Source organism: Oncorhynchus tshawytscha, linkage group LG13, assembly GCF_018296145.1.
Source record: "Oncorhynchus tshawytscha isolate Ot180627B linkage group LG13, Otsh_v2.0, whole genome shotgun sequence".
NCBI lineage: Eukaryota > Metazoa > Chordata > Actinopteri > Salmoniformes > Salmonidae > Oncorhynchus > Oncorhynchus tshawytscha.
This window is the reverse complement of record NC_056441.1, coordinates 21,892,790-21,916,649: the sequence shown is the minus strand read 5'-3', so window position 1 is coordinate 21,916,649 and position 23,860 is coordinate 21,892,790. Positions and strand designations below refer to the sequence as shown.

The window sequence follows — 23,860 nt, the reverse complement described above, 5'->3', positions numbered from 1 at the left end:
GCTCTCGGAAGTACGGCAACTAAGTCTCCTCTGTCCCAAAAATTCTGGAACTTGACACTCAGAAATGGGAGTCGACACCGGGAGTCGACGTGCAAGGAGTCAATTCTTTTGGAGTCGACACCGGGAGTCGATGTGCAAGGAGTCAATTCTTTTGGAGTCGACACTCCACTACTTCATCGTTGTTAACATTTGGAAAAATGGTAGAGAAAGACGAGCGACAGCAGCGAAGCCCTGTAGGTCTATACAGTGAGAAGTTAAATGAGAAGGAAATGTAAACTTTGTAAGATGGAATTGAGGGACAGTAATCGTAGTACAGCTGCAATGCTTAACCATCTGAAAGGGACACACCGTGAGACCTAAATTGTTGCTGGCATCGTGTGGAATTATGTGCATTTTCTTATCGTTTTAAACGGAAAACCAATATGATTTTTTCAGTTTAAACGTTAAGAAATGTTTTCCATTTGTCACATCCCTAATAGGTCGAGTCCTTACCTTGAACATGGACTGTTTGATGTCCTGGCCCAGTTTCTCTGACATACGTCCCATGTTGTCAGCAGCAGTGTTCATCCCTTCAGCCAGACTATCTGGCAGTCTCTTCACTGCGTTGGACACGTTACGCATCGAGCTACGCAGCGGGTTCACAAACGTATCCATCTGTTGAGACATGTGGCTCAGTTGGTAAAGAATGACGCTTGCAACGCCAGGGTTGTGGGTTCGATTCCCATGGGGGACCGGTATGAAAATGTATTCACTCACTACTGTATAAGAGCATCTGCTAAATAATGTAAATGAGACACACACAGACAAGTGTAGTGAGCGATTCCGTAGCGAAGCCACTTGAGCATGTACAGCTGGGCAACGTGAGTGTGTTTTACATGTAAAAAAATATATAATTTAGCAGACACTCTTACCCAGGTTCAGTCCCTTGCTCAAGGACACGTCGAAAGAATTTTCACCTAGTCGGATCGGGGACTCGAACCAGCGACCTTTCGGGTTCTTAACCGCTAGGCTATCTGCCGTGTGTGTGTGTGTGTGTACCTTGCGTGCGAAGTCTCCCTTGCCCTTGCTGTATTGCTTATTCTCCAGGAAGTCATAGACATAGTGAACCAGAGTAGGACAGGCCTTCATCATCTCTGGATTCAGCAGCAGCTAACACACAGAGAGAGAAGAGAGGAATGGGCATAGCCACGTAAAACAGATATAACAACTACACACACAGAGAGAGAGAGAAGAGAGGAATGGGCATAGCCACGTAAAACAGGTATAACAACTACACACACAGAGAGAGAGAGAAGAGAGGAATGGGCATAGCCACGTAAAACAGGTATACTAAAGATAACAACTACACACAGAGAGAGAAGAGAGGAATGGGCATAGCCACGTAAAACAGGTCAACTACACACAGAGAGAGAAAACAGAATATACCACGTAAAAAGATTCAACTACACACAGAGAGAGAGAAGAGAGGAATGGGCATAGCCACGTAAAACAGATATACTAAAGATAACAACTACACACAGAGAGAGAAGAGAGGAATGGGCATAGCCACGTAAAACAGGTATAACAACTACACACACAGAGAGAGAAGAGAGGAATGGGCATAGCCACGTAAAACAGTATACTAAAGATATAACAACTACACACAGAGAGAGAGAAGAGAGGAATGGGCATAGCCACGTAAAACAGGTATACTAAAGATAACAACTACACACAGAGAGAGAGAAGAGAGGAATGGCCATAGCCACGTAAAACAGGTATAAAAGATAACAACTACACACAGAGAGAGAGAAGAGAGGAATGGGCATAGCCACGTAAAACAGATATAACAACTACACACAGAGAGAAGAGAGGAATGGGCATAGCCACGTAAAACAGGTATACTAAAGATAACAACTACACACAGAGAGAGAGAAGAGAGGAATGGGCATAGCCACGTAAAACAGATATACTAAAGATAACAACTACACACAGAGAGAGAGAAGAGAGGAATGGGCATAGACACGTAAAACAGGTATACTAAAGATAACAACTACACACAGAGAGAGAAGAGAGGAATGGGCATAGCCACGTAAAACAGATATACTAAAGATTACAACTACACACAGAGAGAGAAGAGAGGAACTAGCCACGTAAAACAGGTCAACTACACACACAGAGAGAAGAGAGGAATGGGCATAGCCACGTAAAACAGGTCAACTACACACAGAGAGAGAAGAGAGGAATGGGCATAGCCACGTAAAACAGGTCAACTACACACACAGAGAGAAGAGAGGAATGGGCATAGCCACGTAAAACAGATATACTAAAGATTACAACTACACACAGAGAGAGAAGAGAGGAATGGGCAGCCACGTAAAACAGGTCAACTACACACACAGAGAGAGAAGAGAGGAATGGGCATAGCCACGTAAAACAGGTCAACTACACACACAGAGAGAAGAGAGGAATGGGCATAGCCACGTAAAACAGATATACTAAAGATATAACAACTACACACACAGAGAGAGAAGAGAGAAATGGGCATAGCCACGTCAAACAGATATACTAAAGATATAACAACTACACACACAGAGAGAGAGGAGAGGAATGGGCATAGCCACGTAAAACAGGTCAACTACACACAGAGAGAGAAGAGAGGAATGGCCATAGCCACGTAAAACAGGTCAACTACACACAGAGAGAGAAGAGAGGAATGGGCATAGCCACGTAAAACAGATATAACAACTACACACACAGAGAGAAGAGAGGAATGGGCATAGCCACGTAAAACAGGTATACTAAAGATAACAACTACACACAGAGAGAGAGAGAAGAGAGGAATGGGCATAGCCACGTAAAACAGATATACTAAAGATAACAACTACACACAGAGAGAGAGAAGAGAGGAATGGGCATAGACACGTAAAACAGGTATACTAAAGATAACAACTACACACAGAGAGAGAGAAGAGAGGAATGGGCATAGCCACGTAAAACAGATATACTAAAGATTACAACTACACACAGAGAGAGAAGAGAGGAATGGGCATAGCCACGTAAAACAGGTCAACTACACACACAGAGAGAAGAGAGGAATAAAGATAAAACAGGTCAACTACACACAGAGAGAGAGAAGAGAGGAATGGGCATAGCCACGTAAAACAGGTCAACTACACACACAGAGAGAAGAGAGGAATGGGCATAGCCACGTAAAACAGATATACTAAAGATTACAACTACACACAGAGAGAGAAGAGAGGAATGGGCATAGCCACGTAAAACAGGTATACTAAAGATTACAACTACACACAGAGAGAGAAGAGAGGAATGGGCATAGCCACGTAAAACAGATATACTAAAGATTACAACTACACACAGAGAGAGAAGAGAGGAATGGGCATAGCCACGTAAAACAGGTATAACAACTACACACAGAGAGAGAGAAGAGAGGAATGGGCATAGCCACATAAAACAGGTATAACAACTACACACAGAGAGAGAGAAGAGAGGAATGGGCATAGCCACGTAAAACAGGTATAACAACTACACACAGAGAGAGAAGAGAGGAATGGGCATAGCCACGTAAAACAGGTATACTAAAGATATAACAACTACACACAGAGAGAGAGAGAAGAGAGGAATGGGCATAGCCACGTAAAACAGATATACTAAAGATATAACAACTACACACACAGAGAGAGAAGAGAGGAATGGGCATAGCCACGTAAAACAGGTATACTAAAGATAACAACTACACACAGAGAGAGAGAGAAGAGAGGAATGGGCATAGCCACGTAAAACAGATATACTAAAGATATAACAACTACACACACAGAGAGAGAAGAGAGGAATGGGCATAGCCACGTAAAATAGGTATACTAAAGATAACTACACACAGAGAGAGAGAAGAGAGGAATGGGCATAGCCACGTAAAACAGATATAACAACTACACACACAGAGAGAAGAGAGGAATGGGCATAGCCACGTAAAACAGGTATACTAAAGATAACTACACACAGAGAGAGAGAGAAGAGAGGAATGGGCATAGCCACGTAAAACAGATATACTAAAGATAACAACTACACACAGAGAGAGAAGAGAGGAATGGCCATAGCCACGTAAAACAGGTATACTAAAGATAACAACTACACACAGAGAGAGAGAAGAGAGGAATGGGCATAGCCACGTAAAACAGATATAACAACTACACACACAGAGAGAAGAGAGGAATGGGCATAGCCACGTAAAACAGGTATACTAAAGATAACAACTACACACAGAGAGAGAGAAGAGAGGAATGGGCATAGCCACGTAAAACAGATATAACAACTACACACACAGAGAGAAGAGAGGAATGGGCATAGCCACGTAAAACAGGTATACTAAAGATAACAACTACACACAGAGAGAGAGAAGAGAGGAATGGGCATAGCCACGTAAAACAGATATAACAACTACACACACAGAGAGAAGAGAGGAATGGGCATAGCCACGTAAAACAGGTATACTAAAGATAACAACTACACACAGAGAGAGAGAGAAGAGAGGAATGGGCAGCCACGTAAAACAGATATACTAAAGATAACAACTACACACAGAGAGAGAAGAGAGGAATGGCCATAGCCACGTAAAACAGGTATACTAAAGATAACAACTACACACAGAGAGAGAGAAGAGAGGAATGGGCATAGCCACGTAAAACAGATATAACAACTACACACACAGAGAGAAGAGAGGAATGGGCATAGCCACGTAAAACAGGTATACTAAAGATAACAACTACACACAGAGAGAGAGAGAAGAGAGGAATGGGCATAGCCACGTAAAACAGGTATACTAAAGATAACTACACACAGAGAGAGAGAGAAGAGAGGAATGGGCATAGCCACGTAAAACAGATATACTAAAGATAACAACTACACACAGAGAGAGAGAAGAGAGGAATGGGCATAGCCACGTAAAACAGATATACTAAAGATTACAACTACACACAGAGAGAGAAGAGAGGAATGGGCATAGCCACGTAAAACAGGTCAACTACACACAGAGAGAGAGAAGAGAGGAATGGGCATAGCCACGTAAAACAGGTATAACAACTACACACAGAGAGAGAGAAGAGAGGAATGGGCATAGCCACGTAAAACAGGTCAACTACACACACAGAGAGAAGAGAGGAATGGGCATAGCCACGTAAAACAGGTATAACAACTACACACAGAGAGAGAGAAGAGAGGAATGGGCATAGCCACGTAAAACAGGTATAACAACTACACACACAGAGAGAGAAGAGAGGAATGGGCATAGCCACGTAAAACAGATATACTAAAGATAACAACTACACACAGAGAGAGAAGAGAGGAATGGGCATAGCCACGTAAAACAGGTATAACAACTACACACACAGAGAGAGAAGAGAGGAATGGGCATAGCCACGTAAAACAGATATACTAAAGATAACAACTACACAGAGAGAGAAGAGAGGAATGGGCATAGCCACGTAAAACAGGTATAACAACTACACACACAGAGAGAGAAGAGAGGAATGGGCATAGCCACGTAAAACAGGTATACTAAAGATAACAACTACACACAGAGAGAGAGAGAAGAGAGGAATGGGCATAGCCACGTAAAACAGATATACTAAAGATATAACAACTACACACACAGAGAGAGAAGAGAGGAATGGGCATAGCCACGTAAAACAGGTATACTAAAGATATAACAACTACACACACAGAGAGAGAAGAGAGGAATGGGCATAGCCACGTAAAACAGATATACTAAAGATATAACAACTACACACACAGAGAGAGAAGAGAGAAATGGGCATAGCCACGTCAAACAGATATAACAACTACACACAGAGAGAGAAGAGAGGAATGGGCATAGCCACGTAAAACAGGTATACTAAAGATATAACAACTACACACACAGAGAGAGAAGAGAGGAATGGGCATAGCCACATAAAACAGATATAACAACTACACACACAGAGAAGAGAGGAATGGGCATAGCCACGTAAAACAGATATACTAAAGATATAACAACTACACACACAGAGAGAGAAGAGAGAAATGGGCATAGCCACGTCAAACAGGTATACTAAAGATATAACAACTACACACACAGAGAGAGAAGAGAGGAATGGGCATAGCCACGTAAAACAGGTCAACTACACACAGAGAGAGAAGAGAGGAATGGGCATAGCCACGTAAAACAGGTCAACTACACACACAGAGAGAAGAGAGGAATGGGCATAGCCACGTAAAACAGGTCAACTACACACACAGAGAGAGAAGAGAGGAATGGGCATAGCCACGTAAAACAGGTCAACTACACACACAGAGAGAAGAGAGCATAGCCACGTAAAACAGGTCAACTACACACAGAGAGAGAAGAGAGGAATGGGCATAGCCACGTAAAACAGGTCAACTACACACACAGAGAGAAGAGAGCATAGCCACGTAAAACAGGTCAACTACACACACAGAGAGAGAGGAGAGGAATGGGCATAGCCACGTAAAACAGGTCAACTACACACAGAGAGAGAGGAGAGGAATGGGCATAGCCACGTAAAACAGGTCAACTACACACACAGAGAGAAGAGAGCATAGCCACGTAAAACAGGTCAACTACACACACTCCCACCTGTAGGTATGCGTTGAGATCTTTTTTCCTCTTCTCCAGGAAGTCTCTGTCCATGTTGTTGAACGTCTTCTTCCCTGGCAGCTTCAGTATCGACATCAAGTTCTCAAACTGGAATATATCAAACACACACATACATGCCAGGTTCCCAAAATGGAGGTACAACACACATCCATAGAGATGGGTGGAGGGTGCACTTGGACCAAAGTCTGTTTTTAGCATGGGCAGCACCATTGGGGCTTCCACCATTTTGAAGTAGTCAATTGGGTGGGACTTGCTATGGGTTAAGGCAGGATCACATTTCATTTCATCCAGGTAAGCAAAATTCCTTAAGTGCAGGAGGCAGTAAATCACCAACCTTGGCTTTATACCTGTTCAGACTTTACGCACTCCAGCACATTAGGTGGTGTTATGCACCTTTTCAGTTTATTTACAAACTGCCAACGGACTCTTAGAAGTATAACTTTAATACAACTTTAAAATGGAGATGCTGTCACAGACGATGCGATTGCAAGGATGGAAGGTATGCCATCTTTCCATATCTATGTACACACCTTAGAAGTCAGAAGGACTTTGTTATAGGAACACACACATATTTACCTTTACCTGCTCCGTGATCCTCATATGGAAGTCGTGGAAGTCGGAGTAGCGACGGTAGGTTTTCCAGGAGTCCTCGCTGCCATCGTGATTACGGCGGCACACGGTGATGGCGTAGAGGGCGTAGGTCTTGCCGTGGTCATTACACACCCCTGTAGCACCCAGCAGCCCCAACCCCATACCCAACCCAGCCCCGGGGAGACAAGCATCAGCTACTGATACACAAAGACCAGGGGGAAGAGGAGGCAGGAGAGGGCGAGGAGGAGGGGGAAGAGGAGGCAGGAGAGGGCGAGGAGGAGGCAGGAGAGGGTGAGGAGGAGAGGGAAGGGAGAAAGGATAAAGAGGAAACGCACAGACAGAGACAGAGAAGGGGAATGAGGACAGATGACAAAAAGTAGCAAAGGAATAAGTGAAGGAAAAAGAGAAGAAATGGTAAAGGTGATGAAATAATGAAAGTGTAAAAAGAAAAGTAGCAGCAACATGAGATGGTAACATGAGTGATACAAGTTGATGGTTAACGTGAGGAGATGAGGTTACAGGTCAAAGGGTGATTGAGAGGGGAGGAGGGGGCTAGTCGGGGGAGTGGTCAGTAGTTCAAAAAGGCACACACACAGTTCTGGCCCTAAAACAAAAGTTACTCGTCGCCCCGCTGTAAAATCTTTCCACCCTGCCCAACCAAAATCAATCGAAAACATTAATCAAATGTCAGAACATGCTTGCTATTGTATCATCCAAGATACATATTCCATGCCATAAATAATGGAACTCACTGGACTGCCGTCTTGTAATGTTAGGAGACAACACTGCATCTAGGCTTCTTACAGCATCAAGGCATTTTGACAGGGTAACGTTTTTAAGGCCACTACTGTTGTACCCACACATATCTGAATGAAACCACATTAGTAGTCAGTAGACACACATGCAAGTGAGAGAACAATGGTAGTTGGTTAACTTTCAGTAGCACACTAGCTTAAGTCCTCCAACTGCTCTTAAAACACTAGTAAAACTAAATGCATGCTCACATCCCACCACAGACATCACTCATCTGACTGGATATCACAAGTCTGAATTCAAGTGTGTGAGTACCTGTGTCAGAGATGAAGGCGTGTAGCTGTATATTGTCGTCATGGCAGGAATTCGAAAGGTCATCCAGAGACTGTAAACAGTGGAGAGAAACAACCAATAAGAACCAGAGATGCTGTTAATCCCTGTACTAACAGCCAATCACCAGCAGCAATACTGCTACTTCGACAGCAACAAAAGTCAACCATTTCCTAACAGTTGTTAAATCTTAACAACTCTATAGCAGGGTAGCGAACACCACTAGAGGTCCAATAACACCTGTTCTAAAAGACAGTACCGTGACTAGGGCTGGCTGTATTTAATGACTGCACTGAGCGCTGGTGTGTCTCAGGGACTGACGAGGACTTACTAGATTAATGCTTCCTGTTGGAGAACCGTTGAACGATTCTGTAGAGGAAGAGAGAGAGAAATAGTTCAAGATATAGGACAACAGTTTCTCTTCAAAGTTATGGGGAATGGGTTAGGCCAGAGGTATCAAACTCATTCCATGGAGGGCCGTGTGTCCTGTTAGTTTTGTTATTTATTTCAATAGGTGTCCAACTAAGACCTAGACAACCAGGTGAGGGGAGTTCCTAACTAATTGCCTTCATTGATAAAAGGGAGAAGCAAAAACCCGCAGACACTCGGCCCTCCTCTCACACCTGGGTTAGGGTTAAGCTATGCTTACAACGCACAGACATAGACAGACCGTACTAACCTCCATCTCCGTCATCTGATCCTCTATAAGACGGTTCTTTGAGCATGTCCAGTTCAGCTAACATCCTGATGTAGAGGGGACTCTGTCTGAACGACGGGTAGTACCTCTCATCACGAAGCATCATGTCATACACCTGCAACACACACACCAGAACACATGGGAATAGTTTATTTGGATCCACAACAAAACATTGAGCACAAAGGTCTCAAATATGCTTGCTAGCTGTTACAGTCTCAGACAGTTGATAACCTTTTCATCAGACTAACAAAAACACACTTTTCTCTGGATCTCGTCGAATATCTCTGGCGTGGGGTCTCCTTCCTTCTGTAGCTTCTCTCTTAGTTTGACTACAGACACCTCATCTACTTGCACCCTGGGGGACGCCTGGAGAGAGAGAGAGAGGGGAAGAGGGAGAAATGGAGAAAGAGAGAGAAAAAGGTGGACAAAAGTTTAAGAAAATGTGTGGGTTTGTGCGCGTGTTGTGAAAGTGTATGTGTATGTCGTGAAAGCATGTGTGTTACCTTATCAGACAGGTACTGTTCATAGACCCCTAATGCTGCAGCCTTCAGCAGTCCTTGAGTGGAACCTCCCTTCTTTCCATCCTTCTGCCATCCCTCCATCACCTCTAGTTGTTGCTGGGCTGTTACTCTGTAGCCCTCCACTGTCAGCCAGAAGAACAGCTCTGCCTGGGCCCCAGCCGCCTGCATGTAGTCTACAGAAGAGGGTAGAGGTCAAGGGTTAGAGGTCAAGGGTTAGAGGTAAGGGGCGAGGATGTTCCTATGTAGCCCTCCACTGTCAGGCACACGCCTTCACACACATAGTTTGTTTGCTGTTGTATGTGTTTTTTCCCCAACCCACGTCCCCACCGGAGACCATTTGACTCTTGGAGGCACTTATTGTAAATAAGAATTTGTTCTTAATTGACTTTCCTGGTTGGACACTGTGTTAACAAACCTCCAAACGAGCTTCAATGCCACACAACACTCCTTCCGTGGCCTCCAACTGCTCTTAAAACACAAGTAAAACTTAGTGCATGCTCTTCAACCGATAGCTGCCCTCACCCGCCCGCCTAGCATCATTCATCTGGACAGTTCTGACTTAGAAAATGTGGACAACTACAAATACCTAGGTGTCTGGTTAGACTGTAAACTCTCCTTCAAGAATCATATTAATTAAGCATCTCCAATCCTAAATTAAATCTAGAATCATATTTCGCAACAAAGCTTCCTTCACTCATGCTGCCAAACATACCCTCGTAAAACTGACGATCCTACCGATCCTTGACGTCGGCGATGTCATTTACAAAATAGCCTCCAACACTCTACTCAGCAAATTGGACGCAGTCTATCACAGTGCCATCTGTTTTGTCACCAAAGCCCCATATACTATCCACCATTGCAACCTGTATGCTCTCGTTGGCTGGCCCTCGCCACATATTCGTCGCCAAACCAACTGGATCCAGGTCATCTATAAGTCTTTGCTAGGTGAAGCCCCGCCTTATCTCAGTTCACTGGTCACCATAACAACACCCACCCGTAGCAGGCGCTCCAGCAGGTATATCTCACTGGTCATCACCAAATCCAACACCCATTTGGCTGCCTTTCCTTCCAGTTCTCTGCTGCCAATGACTGGAACAAATTGCAAAAATCACTGAAGATGGAGTCTTAAATTTCCCTCACTAACTTCAAGCATCGGCTGTCAGAGCAGCTTACCGATCACTGCAGCTGCACAAAGCCCATCTGTAAATAGCCCATCCAACCAACTACCTACCTCATCCCCATACTTAAAAAAATAATAATAATAATAATAAATTCTGCTCTTTTGCACCCCAGTATTTCTACTTGCACATCCTCATCTGCACATCTGTCACTACAGTGTTAATTGCTAAATTGTAATTACTTTTCCACTATGGCCTATTTATTGCCTTTCCTCCTTCATTTACACACACGGTATACAGATTTTCTATTGTGTTATTGACTGTATGTTTGTTTATTCTGTGTGTAACTATGTTGTTTGTGTCGCACTGCTTTGCTTCATCTTGGCCAGGTCGCAGTTGTAAATGAGAACTTGTTCTCAACAGGCCTACCTTGTTAAATGAAGGTGAAATTTAAAAAATGAAAGGTTAAATCAAATATAAAAACAACTTGGCTTGCATGTTGTGTGTGTGGTACAGTACAAACCCATAAAGAATTGCAAGGCGATGTTGTGAACAAGGACGTGTTCCAGTGGGATGATGCACAGCTTGCCCAAATTAGCTGCTAGTTTCAGAGTATCCACTTCCTACAGCAGTGATAGAGAGGTGGAGATAAGGAGAGATAGAAAGCGTGAGAACGAGAGAAAGAGGTTTAGTAAGTGTGTGTTAAACTCATTTTCACTGTTCATCAAACTCTCCATAATACCCCATGTCTGACCTTCCCTGACTGTAGCCTCTGTATCCTGGTCTCACAGACCTTCTTCACAAACAACAGACTGTTGATCTGATTCTTTATAACATTGATATCTGAGAGAGGGAGAGAAAGAGGGAAGGAATGGGATGGAGGGAGATGAGAGTGGAATGAGAGATTAATAAATATATTTTGGGGGGGATTGTATGTATAAACTCAGCAAAAAAAAACATCCTCTTACTGTCAACTGCGTTTATTTCAGTAAACTTAACATGTGTAGATATTTGTATGAACATAACAAGATTCAACAACTGAGACATAAACTGAAGAAGCTCCACAGACTAACAGAAATGGAATAATGTGTCCTTGAACAAAGGAGGGGTCAAAATCAAAAGTAACAGTCAGTATCTGGTGTGGCCACCAGCTGCATTAAGTACTGCAGTGCATATCCTCCTCACGGACTGCACCAGATTTGCCCGTGCTTGCTGTGAGATGTTACACCACTCTTCCACCAAGGCACCTGCAAGTTTTCCCAGACATTTCTGGGTGACTGGCCCTAGCCCTCACCATCCGATCCAACAGCTCCCAGACGTGCTCAATGGGATTGAGATCCGGGCTCGTCGCTGGCCATGGCACAACACTGACATTCCTGTCTTGCAGGAAATCACGCACAGAACGAGCAGTATGGCTGGTGGCATTGTCATGCTGTAGGGTCATGTCAGGATGAGCCTGCAGGAAGGGTACCACATGGGGGAGGAAGATGTCTTCCCTGTAACCCACAGCGTTGAGATGGCCTGCAATGAGGACAAGCTCAGTCCGATGGTGCTGTGACACACCGCCTCAGACCATGATGGACCCTCCACCTCCAAATCGATCCCACTCCAGAGTACAGGCCTCGGGGTAACGCTCATTCCTTCAACGATAAACGCGAATCCGACCATCACCCCTAGTGATAAAAAAAGTGACTCGTCAGTAAAGAGCACTTTTTGCCAGTCCTGTCTGGTCCAGCGACGGTGGGTTTGTGCCCAAAGGCAACGTTATTGCCAATGATGTCTGGTGAGGACCTGTCTTACAACAGGCCTACAAGCCCTCAGTCCAGCCTCTCTCAAACTATTGCGAACAGTCTGAGCACTGATGGAGGGATTGTGCATTCCTGGTGTAATTCGGGCAGTTGTTGTTACCATCCTGTACCTGTCCCGCAGGTGTGATGCTCAAATTTACCGATCCTGTGCAGGTGTTGTTACATGTGGTCTGCCACTGCGAGGACGATCAGCTGTCCATCCTGTCTCCCTGTAGCGCTTTCTTAGGCATCTCACAGTACAGACATTGCAATTTATTGCCCTGGCCACATCTGCAGTCCTCATGCCTCCTTGCAGCATGCCTAAGGCACCCTTGGCATCTTTCTTTTTGTGTTTTTCAGAGTCAGTACAAAAGGCCTCTTCAGTGTCCTAAGTTTTCATAACTGTCCTTAATTGCCTACCGTCTGTAAGCTGTTAGTGTCTTAACAACCGTTCCACAGGTGCATGTTCATTAATTGTTTATGGTTCATTGAACAAACATGGGAAACAGTGTTTAAACCCTTTACAATGAAGATCTGTGAAGTGATTTTTATTTTTATGAATTATCTTTGGAAGACAGGATCCTGAAAAAGGGACATTTCTTTTTTTGCTGAGTTTACTTTATGGTATCATGCATGTCTGTGTGTGTGTGTACCATCTCCTGCGGTGTCCAGTGACCGTAGGTACTGTAGTTCCTCCAGGGCCTTGTCTTTAACAGCCTCCAGCTCAGACACTTTGTCTGTCAGCTTCAAGATGTTCATAAACGCCTCGTAGTTACAGCTAGAGTCCCGGATCTACACACATACACACGTTTATATAACATTTATATCAGTTGTATTGATAAAAGTTATTGATCTCTACTAACCTTCTACAACTGGTTGATCAAGTGGTAATATTGATAAAAGATTCCAATAACGATATTGATTATCAACGTGATTACTGATACTGACCATCCAGATAACAAACTGGTTGATGTAATCAGGATCACTCAGCTGGTTGACCAGAGGAAGGAGAACGCCTCGCGCCAGAATCTCCTGGGACATGGACACAATCAAATTACATCACATAAAATATTACTTCATGCCATTTAGTAGACGACTTTTATCCACTTACATTCATGCGTGCATAGATAATGATGTATGGGTGGCCCCAGCGGGTATCGAACGCTTGGTGTTGCAAGCGCCATGCTCTACTGACTGAGCCACTCAGGACCACACATCACACTCAATTTCATGTTGGTGTTTGTGTCATAGTGTGAGTGTGTGCTTGTCTTGTGCATGTCTGCTTTTGTGTGTGTGTGTGTGTGTGTCTCACCCTGAGGAAGTATCTCATGTTCTTGTTGTGGAAGTCTCCAGGAGGTAGTAAAAGGTAGAGCAGCACCTCACACAAGTCCCTCAGGAACCCTGACACAGAGACACACACAGAGACGTCAGTACCTGAATGTCAACATTATGATGTACACCGAGTATACCAAACATTAGGAACACCTTCCTAATATTGAGTTGCAACCCCCCCCTTTTTCCCTCAGAACAGACTCAATTTGTCAGGTATGGATTCTACAAGGTGTTGAAAATATTCCACAGGGATGCTGGCCCATATTGGCTCCAATGCTTCCCACAGCGTGTCAAGTTGGCTGGATGTCCTTTGGGTGGTGGACCATTCTTGATACACACGGGAAATGGTTAAGCATGAAAAACAAACCAGTGTGCCTGGGACCTACTACCAGACCCCGTTCAAAGGCACTTACATATGTTGTCTTGCTCATTCACCCTCTGAATGGCACACATACACAATCCATGTCTCAAGGCTTTAAAATCCTTATTTAACCCATCTCCTCATCTACACTAACTGAAGTGGAATTAACAGGTAACATCAATAAGTGATAACAGCTTCCACCTGGATTCACCTGGTCAGTCTATGTCATGGAAAGAGCAGGTATTCTTAATGTTTTGTACACTCGGTGTACACACACACACACACACACACACACACACACACACACACAGGCTCAAAGTTGCTTCAACTTCCTTGTTGAGGTGCAGCGTGTGAACCTTCCTCGCTCTAATGGAAAGTGTGTGTGTGTCTACCTTCTTCATCCTTCAGGGAGGTGCAGACCACGTCTCTGCAGACGCTCCTCTCCATTTCTACCTCCGCCTCAAAGAATGACTCCACCATCTCCTCCGACAAGTCCCCTAGAAACACATCACCACAAGCGTCACCTTCATCAACACAATTGTCATTACCACAATTAACAGCATCAACATCACCACAATCATCATCATCATGTCAGAGAGAGAGCGCCTGTCTGTCGGTGGATGTGTATTCCTACTCTGTTTATTGTCATCCCTGCGCTCCAGTCTGTCCTGGGCCTTTCTGAAGACTCGGAGGTGAGTAGCGAAGTCATCCACCAGTCTGGTGGTGAAATAAGGCTGCCAGTCCACCTCTTTAGACCTGTATAATAATAACACAGTAGTTATAGAGAAATAAGGAAGAGCAGTAAATCACATATAGCAGTAATAGAATGTTACCGTGTAGAGAACTGGACCAAAGCGTTCTGGACAGTCTGTCTGATTTCCAGCAGGAAAGACTCATCCTCACTCAGAGTGTAATACCAATACTGAATATAATCTCTCAATGCAAACTGGATGACCTGGAGAGGGAGAGAGTGAGAGAAACTGGCCAGTCATTATTGTAGGTGAGAAGTCCATTTTCATTAAACCCACAGTGGCCATACAGAACACAAGAGGGAGATAAACCACGCAGGACCTCGCACACGCACGCACGCACGCACACACACACACACGTCTGCAGAGAGACAGTGGGGCTGCTGATCCAGGCAGGTCATGATCTAATTAGGCTACTTAAAGACATGTCCTCAATTTATCTGGCTGCTATAGCAACTAACTAGCCCTTTAGTGGACACATTTCAGTCACAGCTATCATTCTCTAGGACTAACAGAGGGAATATCTCTGTTATGTTCAACACTGAGACATGTACATAAACATCCACTAAGACAGGCAGAAATTCAAACACACCCCTTTGCTACAGAGACATAAATGTCTGCATTGAGATAGTTGCAGACTAAAACTGGTGACTTGGCTTCAATCACAGTTGTATAGACAGAGCCCAGTAAGCAGAAAGTATCTGTGTCATCAGGCTGTGTGTCAGCACTGTGCTCCCTCTCCGTTTGTTTTCACTTGCCCATCCTTCATCCATCTGTTACTTACCTGTTGCAGAGGCTCGTCTATGTAGTTGGAGCCAGTCAGTCTCCTGTCTATCTTTATAGGCTTCTGCTCCAACCTCATCTCATCCAACGTCTGGGGGAGAAAGAGAGGGGGAGAGAGAGATAAAGAAAGAGATGGAGGGGGAGGGGAGAGAGAGTCATTTGTGTGAGTGTGTGTTGGTGAGTGTGTGCATCCTACCTTCAGTATACCCGTTTGCGTGGCTGGCAGGTAGGAGTGTTCACACTTCTCAAGATGTCTCTCTGAGTTGGTCTTCCCAAACAACAGAGTGACCGCAAAACCACTGGAGGAGGAGAGGAGAGAGGGAGAAGAGTGGAAGGGGGAGAAGAGGAAGAACACAGGTAAACCAGATTCATTAGTAATCTCAGTAAAAACCTATTGAAAGCTGGGATACAACCAAGACAGATCATTTCACATAAACACATCTATAAAGGATTTAACTTCAAACAGGTTTTACACACTTACCCGCCTACAACGCAGCAGATATAGAAGGCCAGGTAGAAGATAGCGAAGGGTCCAAAAGTGATGAGGAACAGCACCACTCCTAGACCCCCCCATCCCCACACAGACAGACTGGCCTGGAGGGGGAGGGAGGGGGTTAACGTATAGCAATCACCCACCTAATTTCACATATTAACTGTGGCAGCCTAATGCACTTAATCTCAGTGCAAGAGGCGTCACTACAGTCCCTGGTTCAAATCCAGGCTATATTACATCCGGCCGTGATTGGGAGTCCCATAGGGCGGCGCACAATTAGCCCAGCGTCGTCCAGGTTTGGCCGGGGAAGGCCGTCATTGTAAATAACAATTTGTTCTTAACTGACTTGCCTAGGTAAATCAAATATAAAACACTACAGAAAGTCAGATCGAGAGAAAGTGAGCGGGAGAGAGTTTCTCATCCGTAGGTTACCTGTTATTGTCAGAGCAGGAAAAAGATAAACTAACTGCTGACCTCACTGCTAACATCGCTAGCTCTCTCACTGCATCCTAACCCGATCTCACACAGCCTACAGCCTAACGCTAGCAAGCTAACTGCTAATGCTAGCGCTTGTAATTTGTTAGGGCAGACTCTACAAGGCATCGAAAGCCTTCCACAGGGTAGCTGGCCCAGGAAACTGTTTAGTGTGAAAAACCCAGCAGTGTTGCAGTTCTTGACACAATCAAACCGGTGCGCCTGGCACCTACTACCACACCCTGTTCAAAGGCACTTAAATATCTGGTCTTGCCTATTCACCCACTGAAATGGCGCGCACACACAGGCACACGCACAGGCACACACACACACACACACACACACACAGGCACACACAGGCACACACACACACAGGCACACACACACACAATCCGTGTCTCAATTGTGTCAAGGCTTAAAAATCTCCTCCCCTTCATCGACACTGATTGAAGTGGATTTAACATGTGACATCAATAAGGGATCATAGCTTTCACCTGGATTCACCTGGGCAGTCTATGTCATGAAAAGAGCAGGTGTTGCTAATGTTTTGTACACTTGGTGTATAATGTCTTCTACGGAGAGAAGTTGTGATTCGCCCAGAAGAATGTACCGCCAACTACATCGAGTCACTATCAGTCAATAATTGTAAAGCTGTCCATTATTTAATGTTTTCCTTCTCTAGGTTTGTCCTGTGTAACTACAAGCTTTACTTCGGGTGCTGAAATCCGTAGTTTTTGACAAAAATAACATTTTAAGCAACCTCTGTTAGCAGAGGAGGAGGACCCCATCAAAAATCAGATGTTTTTGATTTGGCAGGGGAAACAGAGAAGGCTATTTATCAAAAACTATGGATTCAAAACTGACAACTCTATAGCAATCAGGACAAGCACAGGTGCACAAGTAAGCATTAAAGAATTGTATATCTTTTATAAGTATTGAGTTACTGCATGTTTGAAGTCGCTAACTTCCTACTTTTCCTACATTGGAAAACAGTGGATTACGGGGCGCAATTTGACAGACTACTACAGATTTCAGCACCCAAAGAAAAGCTTGCAGTTACAGACAAACAGATGCAAGGTAAGCATAAAAATAATGGACATTTTTACCAGTACTGGCAGCACACTCTTCTGGGCGCATCACAACTTAAAGGACCAATGCAGTCAAAAAACATGATTTGCCAGTGTTTTTTTATATGTATATTTCCACACACGTTGGAAGAATACTGTGAAATTGTGACAATTATGATAATGCCCTTTTAGTGTAAGAGCTGTTTGAAAAGTCTGCCTGAAATTTGAGCCTGTTTTGGTGGGATGGAGTTTTGGCCTGCCTGGTGACTAGTTAATAGACCAATAAGAAAGAGTTCCAAATCTCTCTGCCAATAACTGCTCGTTCAGTTTCCCCCTCCCCAATCAGACCACTCCCAGACAGACCTAGCAAAATTCTTGCTTGAGAAATTGCTCTTTGCTAAGAAGCTATTTTGTTACTTTTTGACCATTTTAATTTAAAACAATCACTGTAATGTACTTAATTGTTACCCAGAAATGATTTGATATTGAGATTTTAAAAAACGGCTGCATTGGACCTCTGTAGAAGACATATGTTGGAGTTAAGTCGCTTAGCTACTGGTGACCCAGTTTCATGCTTACAAGCTAACTGCTAATGCTATGCTAGCCTTCTCACTGCATCCTTTAGTCTCACACAGCCTAAATGCAGGCTAACACTAGCAAGCGTATGCTAGCATACTCTGTACGTAACCCAGTCTCCAGCCAACACTGGCACACATCCCACAGGCGAACAAGATACAACGGGTTTATTCATTACCTCAGGTCATTAGCCTACATCTGAGGGATTCTTCAGGCTACTTGAAAGACAGCCAGGCTAACAGCTAAAGCTGGTCCGGAATCTATTTTGCATGAGGATTGTCTACCAGGGTCTAGATCACAGTTCATTTGTTTTGTTTACATTCTTCAGATGTTTGCTGTGAGAGCTTAAGGTTCCAGGAGTGCTAGGTGAAGTGATATGGGTGAGGCAGGTGTGTGTCCACCCACAGGAGTGTGACAGTCACAGAGGGGGCACTCAGGTGGAATGTGGCACTCCAGGTGCAGGAAGGAAAATCGCAATAGGTGAGGTGAGAATGGTACTGTGTGTGTGTGTCACTAGCTGAAGCAGGCACTCCAGATGCAGGAAGGGAGGGAGAATTAGGCCATGGGGAGAATCTCAATTGGATACTCCTAGCATCCTCACTCCTCAAAACCCATTGGATGAGAAGGCCAGAGGTACCGCCCCTCTGACCTTCCTTTGGGGGGGTCAGAGCCTCTGGCCTTCTCATCAAATGGGTTTGGAGGAGAGAGGATGCTAGGATTATGCAATTGAGATTTTCCCATAGTTATCACAGACAGGCTACTGAAGGGAAGTGTACTGTTCACAGGCCAGGCTCTCCAATCCTGTTCCTGGAGCGCTATCCTCCTGTAGGTTCACTCCAGTTGTAACTAACCTGATCAGCCAGCTAATCAACCAGCTAATTATTAGAATCAGGTGTGCTAGATTAGGGTTGGAATGAAAACCTACAGGACGCAGGGCTCTATAGTGTGACCATTTCACTCGCATATATAAAAGATTTTGTTGCGCAACCTGGAATTTCTCTTTGACCACCCTTTTCTCCCCAATTTTGTGATATCCAATTGGTAGAGTCCTGTCCCATCGCTGCCACTCCTGTACGGACTCGGGAGAGGCGAAGGTTGAGAGCAATGAGTCCTCAGAAACACAACACTGCCAAGCCTCACTGCTTCTTAACAACGCCCACCTAACCCGGAAGCCAGCCACACCAATGTGTCAGAGGAAACACTGTACACCTGGCGACCGTGCAGGGTGCATGTGCCCAGCCCACCACAGGAGTCGCTAGAGCGCGATGGGACAAGGACATCCCGGCTGACCAAACCTTCCCCTAAACCGGACGACGCTGGGTCAATTGTGTGTCGCCTCATGGGTCTCCTGGTCGCGGACAGCTGTGACACAGCCCGGGATCGAACCTGCATCTGTAGTGACGGCTCAAGCACTGCAGTGCCTTAGACCTCTGCGCCACTCGGGAGGCCCAGCGACCTGAATTTTATTTAGGAGCATCAGAGTGCCTAGAAAAATTAAGGATTCTAGCTTTAATATCTAAAAATACTTTTCACTGTGCTCCAACATTTATTTATTTTCAACTTGGGGGCACACATGCTCCTTGTAAAAAAGTTCAGCGTTGAGCCCTGGGATGGTACGTCTCCAGGAACAGGTTCAGAGAGCTCTGCTATAGAGTATTGTGTGAAAGAAAGGAGGACCCCAGGGGAATAAACAAGTAGAAAGTGATCTGTCCATGATCTGAGTCAGAGCCACCCTGCTGCTGATCCCTCTCACTGTAGAGCCACCCTGCTGCTGATCCCTCCCACTGTAGAGCCACCCTGCTGCTGATCCCTCTCACTGTAGAGCCACCCTGCTGCTGATCCCTCCCACTGTAGAGCCACCCTGCTGAAGATCCCTCTCACTGTAGAGCCACCCTGCTGCTGATCCCTCTCACTGTAGAGCCACCCTGCTGCTGATCCCTCCCACTGTAGAGCCACCCTGCTGCTGATCCCTCTCACTGTAGAGCCACCTTGCTGCTGATCCCTCTCACTGTAGAGCCACCCTGCTGCTGATCCCTCTCACTGAAGAGCCTGAAAGTGATCAGGATAACATTGTGAGCGGTCTGTATCAGCTCAGGTCATTTACATTAGATAGATAAAGTGGCTGAGGGAAGAGAACCATCAATACAGGAGGAAGGTTTATAAAGAAACTCAGCAAAAAAAGAAACGTCCTCTCACTGTCAACTGCGTTTATTTTCAGCAAACTTAGTATGTGTAAATATTTGTATGAACATAACAAGATTCAACAACAGACGTAAACTGAACAAGTTCCACAAACATGTGACTAACAGAAATTGAATAATGTGTCCCTGAACAAAGGGGGGGGGGTCAAAAGTAACCGTCAGTATCTGATGTGGCCACCAGCTGCATTAAGTACTGCAGCGCATCTCCTCATCATGGACTGCACCAGATTTGCCAGTTCATGCTGTGAGATGTTACCTCACTCTTTCACCAAGGCACCTGCAAGTTCCCGGACATTTCTGGGGGGGAATGACCCTAGCACTCACCCTCCGATCCAACAGGTCCCAGAATTGCTCAATGGGATTGAGATCCGGGCTCGTCGCTGGCCATGGCAGAACATTGACATTTCTGTCTTGCAGGAAATCACGCACAGAACGAGCAGTATGGCTGGTGGCATTGTCATGCTGGAGGGTCATGTCAGGATGAGCCTGCAGGAAGGGTACCACATGAGGGAGGAGGATGTCTTCCCTGTAACGCACAGCGTTGAGATGGCCTGCAATGACAACAAGCTCAGTCCGATGATGCTGTGACACACTGCCCCAGACCATGACGGACCCTCCACCTCCAAATCGATCCCGCTCCAGATTACAGGCCTCGGTGTAACGCTCATTCTTTCAACGATAAACACGAATCCGACCATCACCCCTGGTGAGACCAATCCGCGACGTGTCAGTGAAGAGCACTTTTTGCCAGTCCTGTCTGGTCCAGCAACGGTGGGTTTGTGCCCATAGGCGACGTCTACTGTCACCACCATGCTTGATGCTAGGTACAAGGACCGCTACTTAGACAAGGAACAGGGTTTACGTGAAATGTTAAGACAGCTGGACAAGATGGAAACGGATACAGTGACAGTGGGCACCGAGGAAGAGAGGCCACGGACAGACAGAGCTGAAACTTAACTGCTTGACATGTATGATGAAATCCTGGTTGAGAATGAACAAATGAACAACGAAACAACACAGCAAGTAAGTGAAAGAAATAGGTTTTAATGATGTTTTTCTGGTAATGGAGACATACATAAATGGCAACAAAATAACTTTTTGGTCAGTGTGTGTTTCAACTATTTAACTGTACTAGAATGCTTAAAAGGACAGTAACATTTTAAATATCGGTATAGTTTTTTTTGGCAAGGAAAATATTGGATATCGGTATTTGCCAAAAATGTCATATCGGTGCATCACTAGTGCCAATGAAGATTTAGGGAAAAGTGCATTACTGTGGCTTGGAAACACAATGACATTTCAAAAGGAGGCAAATAATTAATAGGAAAAGCTTTTGTCATCATTGTTATGTCGCCAGATTTAATTTAGATACAGTATAACTAATTAGCTAGCTAAGATTGAGGGGAGAGCACATTTCCAGAGGTCAGGACACTCACGCTTCTGTGTAAAAGCTGATGGTGGTGTTGAGTACTGCAGCAGTATTACAGCTATAAGGACACACACACGGGATATGTCTTGACCTTTCCAGGGGTCAGGGTGATGGTGTTGAGTAGTACAGCAGTATTACAGCTATAAGCGTCACACTAGGCAGGAGCTAGCAGCAGCATACTCTGAATCATTCCAGCTTACACAGATTTAACATACACCATCTGTTCCAATCAACCACGCTGGACAGAGCCGGGCTATCCCTTACACAACTTTATATCACAAACATACACACACACACGTGCACGCGCAAAGTCGCACATTGTACAAGTGCACAATACACACACATAGCATTTCCCCTCGCTCACATAATGAAACCGGCTTGTCAGTCCCTTGCTGCTAACACATTCACCTGAGAGAAAACAACAAAGTCATCATGGCCAAATAATAACACATGGCACTGACTGACTACTGCAGGTTATTGACCTCTGTGTTACACAGCCTATTACATTACATTATTACAAACAGGGGAATTTAGAAACATTAGCTTGCACTGTACCATACGTATACTACAGTAGCTAAGAGGATGGGCTGTCACAGCTAGGCCTATATTTCAGGCTAAATCGCAAATTCTTCCCTAGACTAGCTCTGGTGAGAAGCAGCATACTAGCCAGGTATCATCAGAGACACAACCTACAGAATGTTACTCAGACACCCTAACAGAGGAATGAAAATAACACAAACACTCTAGATTGTTAGACCCGCCTGGTATTCAGTCAATCAGGGTCTTTATACTACTAACAACAGCAGGGATAAGGAGGCCTCTCCTCATTCACGAGGTGCCTGGCTGCTAGCAGACGTCCTTGACTCAACACACACACCCATAATGGTGTTAGAGGGCCCATATGAGCGGGCCTGGGCTAGGGTTATCAGAGCACCAGCGTCACAGTGGAGCCGCCACGGAACAATCACTGTCTGAATATAGGGACAGACAGGTAGGCCAAGTTATGATATGGCTACTGGCTAGCCCCCTCTACTTTGATAGAGGCTAACATTATCAGGGCTACAGACAGACAGACAGACAGACAGACAGACAGACAGACAGACAGGGACTAGTGGGAGAGAATACAAAACGACAGCTCACCAGCCACAACAAAACAACTCGTCACAAATTATGCTTGTCTTCTGTGATAATGTACGGTAGCAAGAAGGTTCAGGAAAACCATTCCAACAGAAAGGGCTCAGACGTTTTAATAAAACTCCTCTCTGCCCACCATAGCCTCAGACAGCTGCGAAGAGTCTGCCCTATAGCTGCCTGTAGTCATGCCTGGCTGTCCTGTCTCTCATACACTCCACTGTATAATGTCCATCATTCAACCCGACAGTCCTCCCGGGACCCTAATCGTCCTCCAATGACCCAAATTAAGAAGAAATAGTGTGCAGATCTAGATGTATTCTCATAACTCGCAACCCACCTCAAGTGCCCAGGGCCCACTTTGGCTCCTGACCCGTAGTTTAACAAACCCTGAGCTAGAGGATGACAGGGCTTATTAAACCACTACAGGGTTAACTTCTACTACTTACAGACTGCGCTAGCTGACCCACTCCTCCACTGACTTAGAGAGCCTCCACTCCCCAGTATACTACTGTACCAGACTACAGACTAGTGGAGACTGGAGAGGATGACACAGGTGTTCACAAACACAAACTATCACAGGACAAGAGCTGAGGGTTCCATACAAGAGCTGAGGGTTCCCGACTGAAGCAGCACAAAGCATTCCTTGTAAACTCCCTAAAAAACAAAATCAGTTGTAGGACATTGCACAACTCCCTGCCACATGAAGTCACCCCATGCCCAATATGTCAGTGAGGCAGGCATACAGGTTTCACTTCCCTTCCTTGCCACAGCCCCTGTGACCAATGGCAGTGACTGAGGGGTTAGGGGGTAATCAA

The 23,860-nt window shown here is 45.0% G+C and overlaps 1 protein-coding gene and 1 long non-coding RNA gene across 9 annotated transcripts in view; one reads left to right on the top strand and one right to left on the bottom strand.

Moving 5' to 3' along the window:
* LOC112264465 (sorting nexin-13-like) overlaps window positions 1-23,860 on the bottom strand; it is a 34,370-nt gene that overhangs the window by 6,024 nt on the left and 4,486 nt on the right. For 3 of the 8 annotated variants that reach the window (XM_042295341.1, XM_042295337.1, XM_042295339.1), the window contains exons 2-22: window positions 16,153-16,265; window positions 15,868-15,970; window positions 15,673-15,762; window positions 14,973-15,094; window positions 14,774-14,895; window positions 14,532-14,636; window positions 13,759-13,847; window positions 13,395-13,478; window positions 13,100-13,238; window positions 11,414-11,502; window positions 11,183-11,282; window positions 9,524-9,714; window positions 9,279-9,386; window positions 9,003-9,135; window positions 8,655-8,692; window positions 8,309-8,378; window positions 7,993-8,106; window positions 7,226-7,374; window positions 6,629-6,736; window positions 1,039-1,149; window positions 493-654 (exon numbers count right to left, since the gene is read on the bottom strand). In XM_042295341.1, the coding sequence (XP_042151275.1) occupies window positions 493-654; window positions 1,039-1,149; window positions 6,629-6,736; window positions 7,226-7,374; window positions 7,993-8,106; window positions 8,309-8,378; window positions 8,655-8,692; window positions 9,003-9,135; window positions 9,279-9,386; window positions 9,524-9,714; window positions 11,183-11,282; window positions 11,414-11,502; window positions 13,100-13,238; window positions 13,395-13,478; window positions 13,759-13,847; window positions 14,532-14,636; window positions 14,774-14,895; window positions 14,973-15,094; window positions 15,673-15,762; window positions 15,868-15,970; window positions 16,153-16,265 (2,340 nt within the window). Of the gene's footprint in view, window positions 1-492; window positions 655-1,038; window positions 1,150-6,628; window positions 6,737-7,225; window positions 7,438-7,992; window positions 8,107-8,308; window positions 8,379-8,654; window positions 8,693-9,002; window positions 9,136-9,278; window positions 9,387-9,523; window positions 9,715-11,182; window positions 11,283-11,413; window positions 11,503-13,099; window positions 13,239-13,394; window positions 13,479-13,758; window positions 13,848-14,531; window positions 14,637-14,773; window positions 14,896-14,972; window positions 15,095-15,672; window positions 15,763-15,867; window positions 15,971-16,152; window positions 16,266-23,860 lie in introns of all 8 variants that reach the window. The other 5 variants (XM_042295338.1, XM_042295340.1, XM_042295342.1 and 2 more) reach the window with 4 other exon arrangements.
* Window positions 2,690-4,099, top strand: LOC121839046. Its single transcript, XR_006078579.1, has 2 exons — window positions 2,690-3,044; window positions 3,198-4,099. It is a non-coding gene; the product is annotated as an uncharacterized LOC121839046 (long non-coding RNA).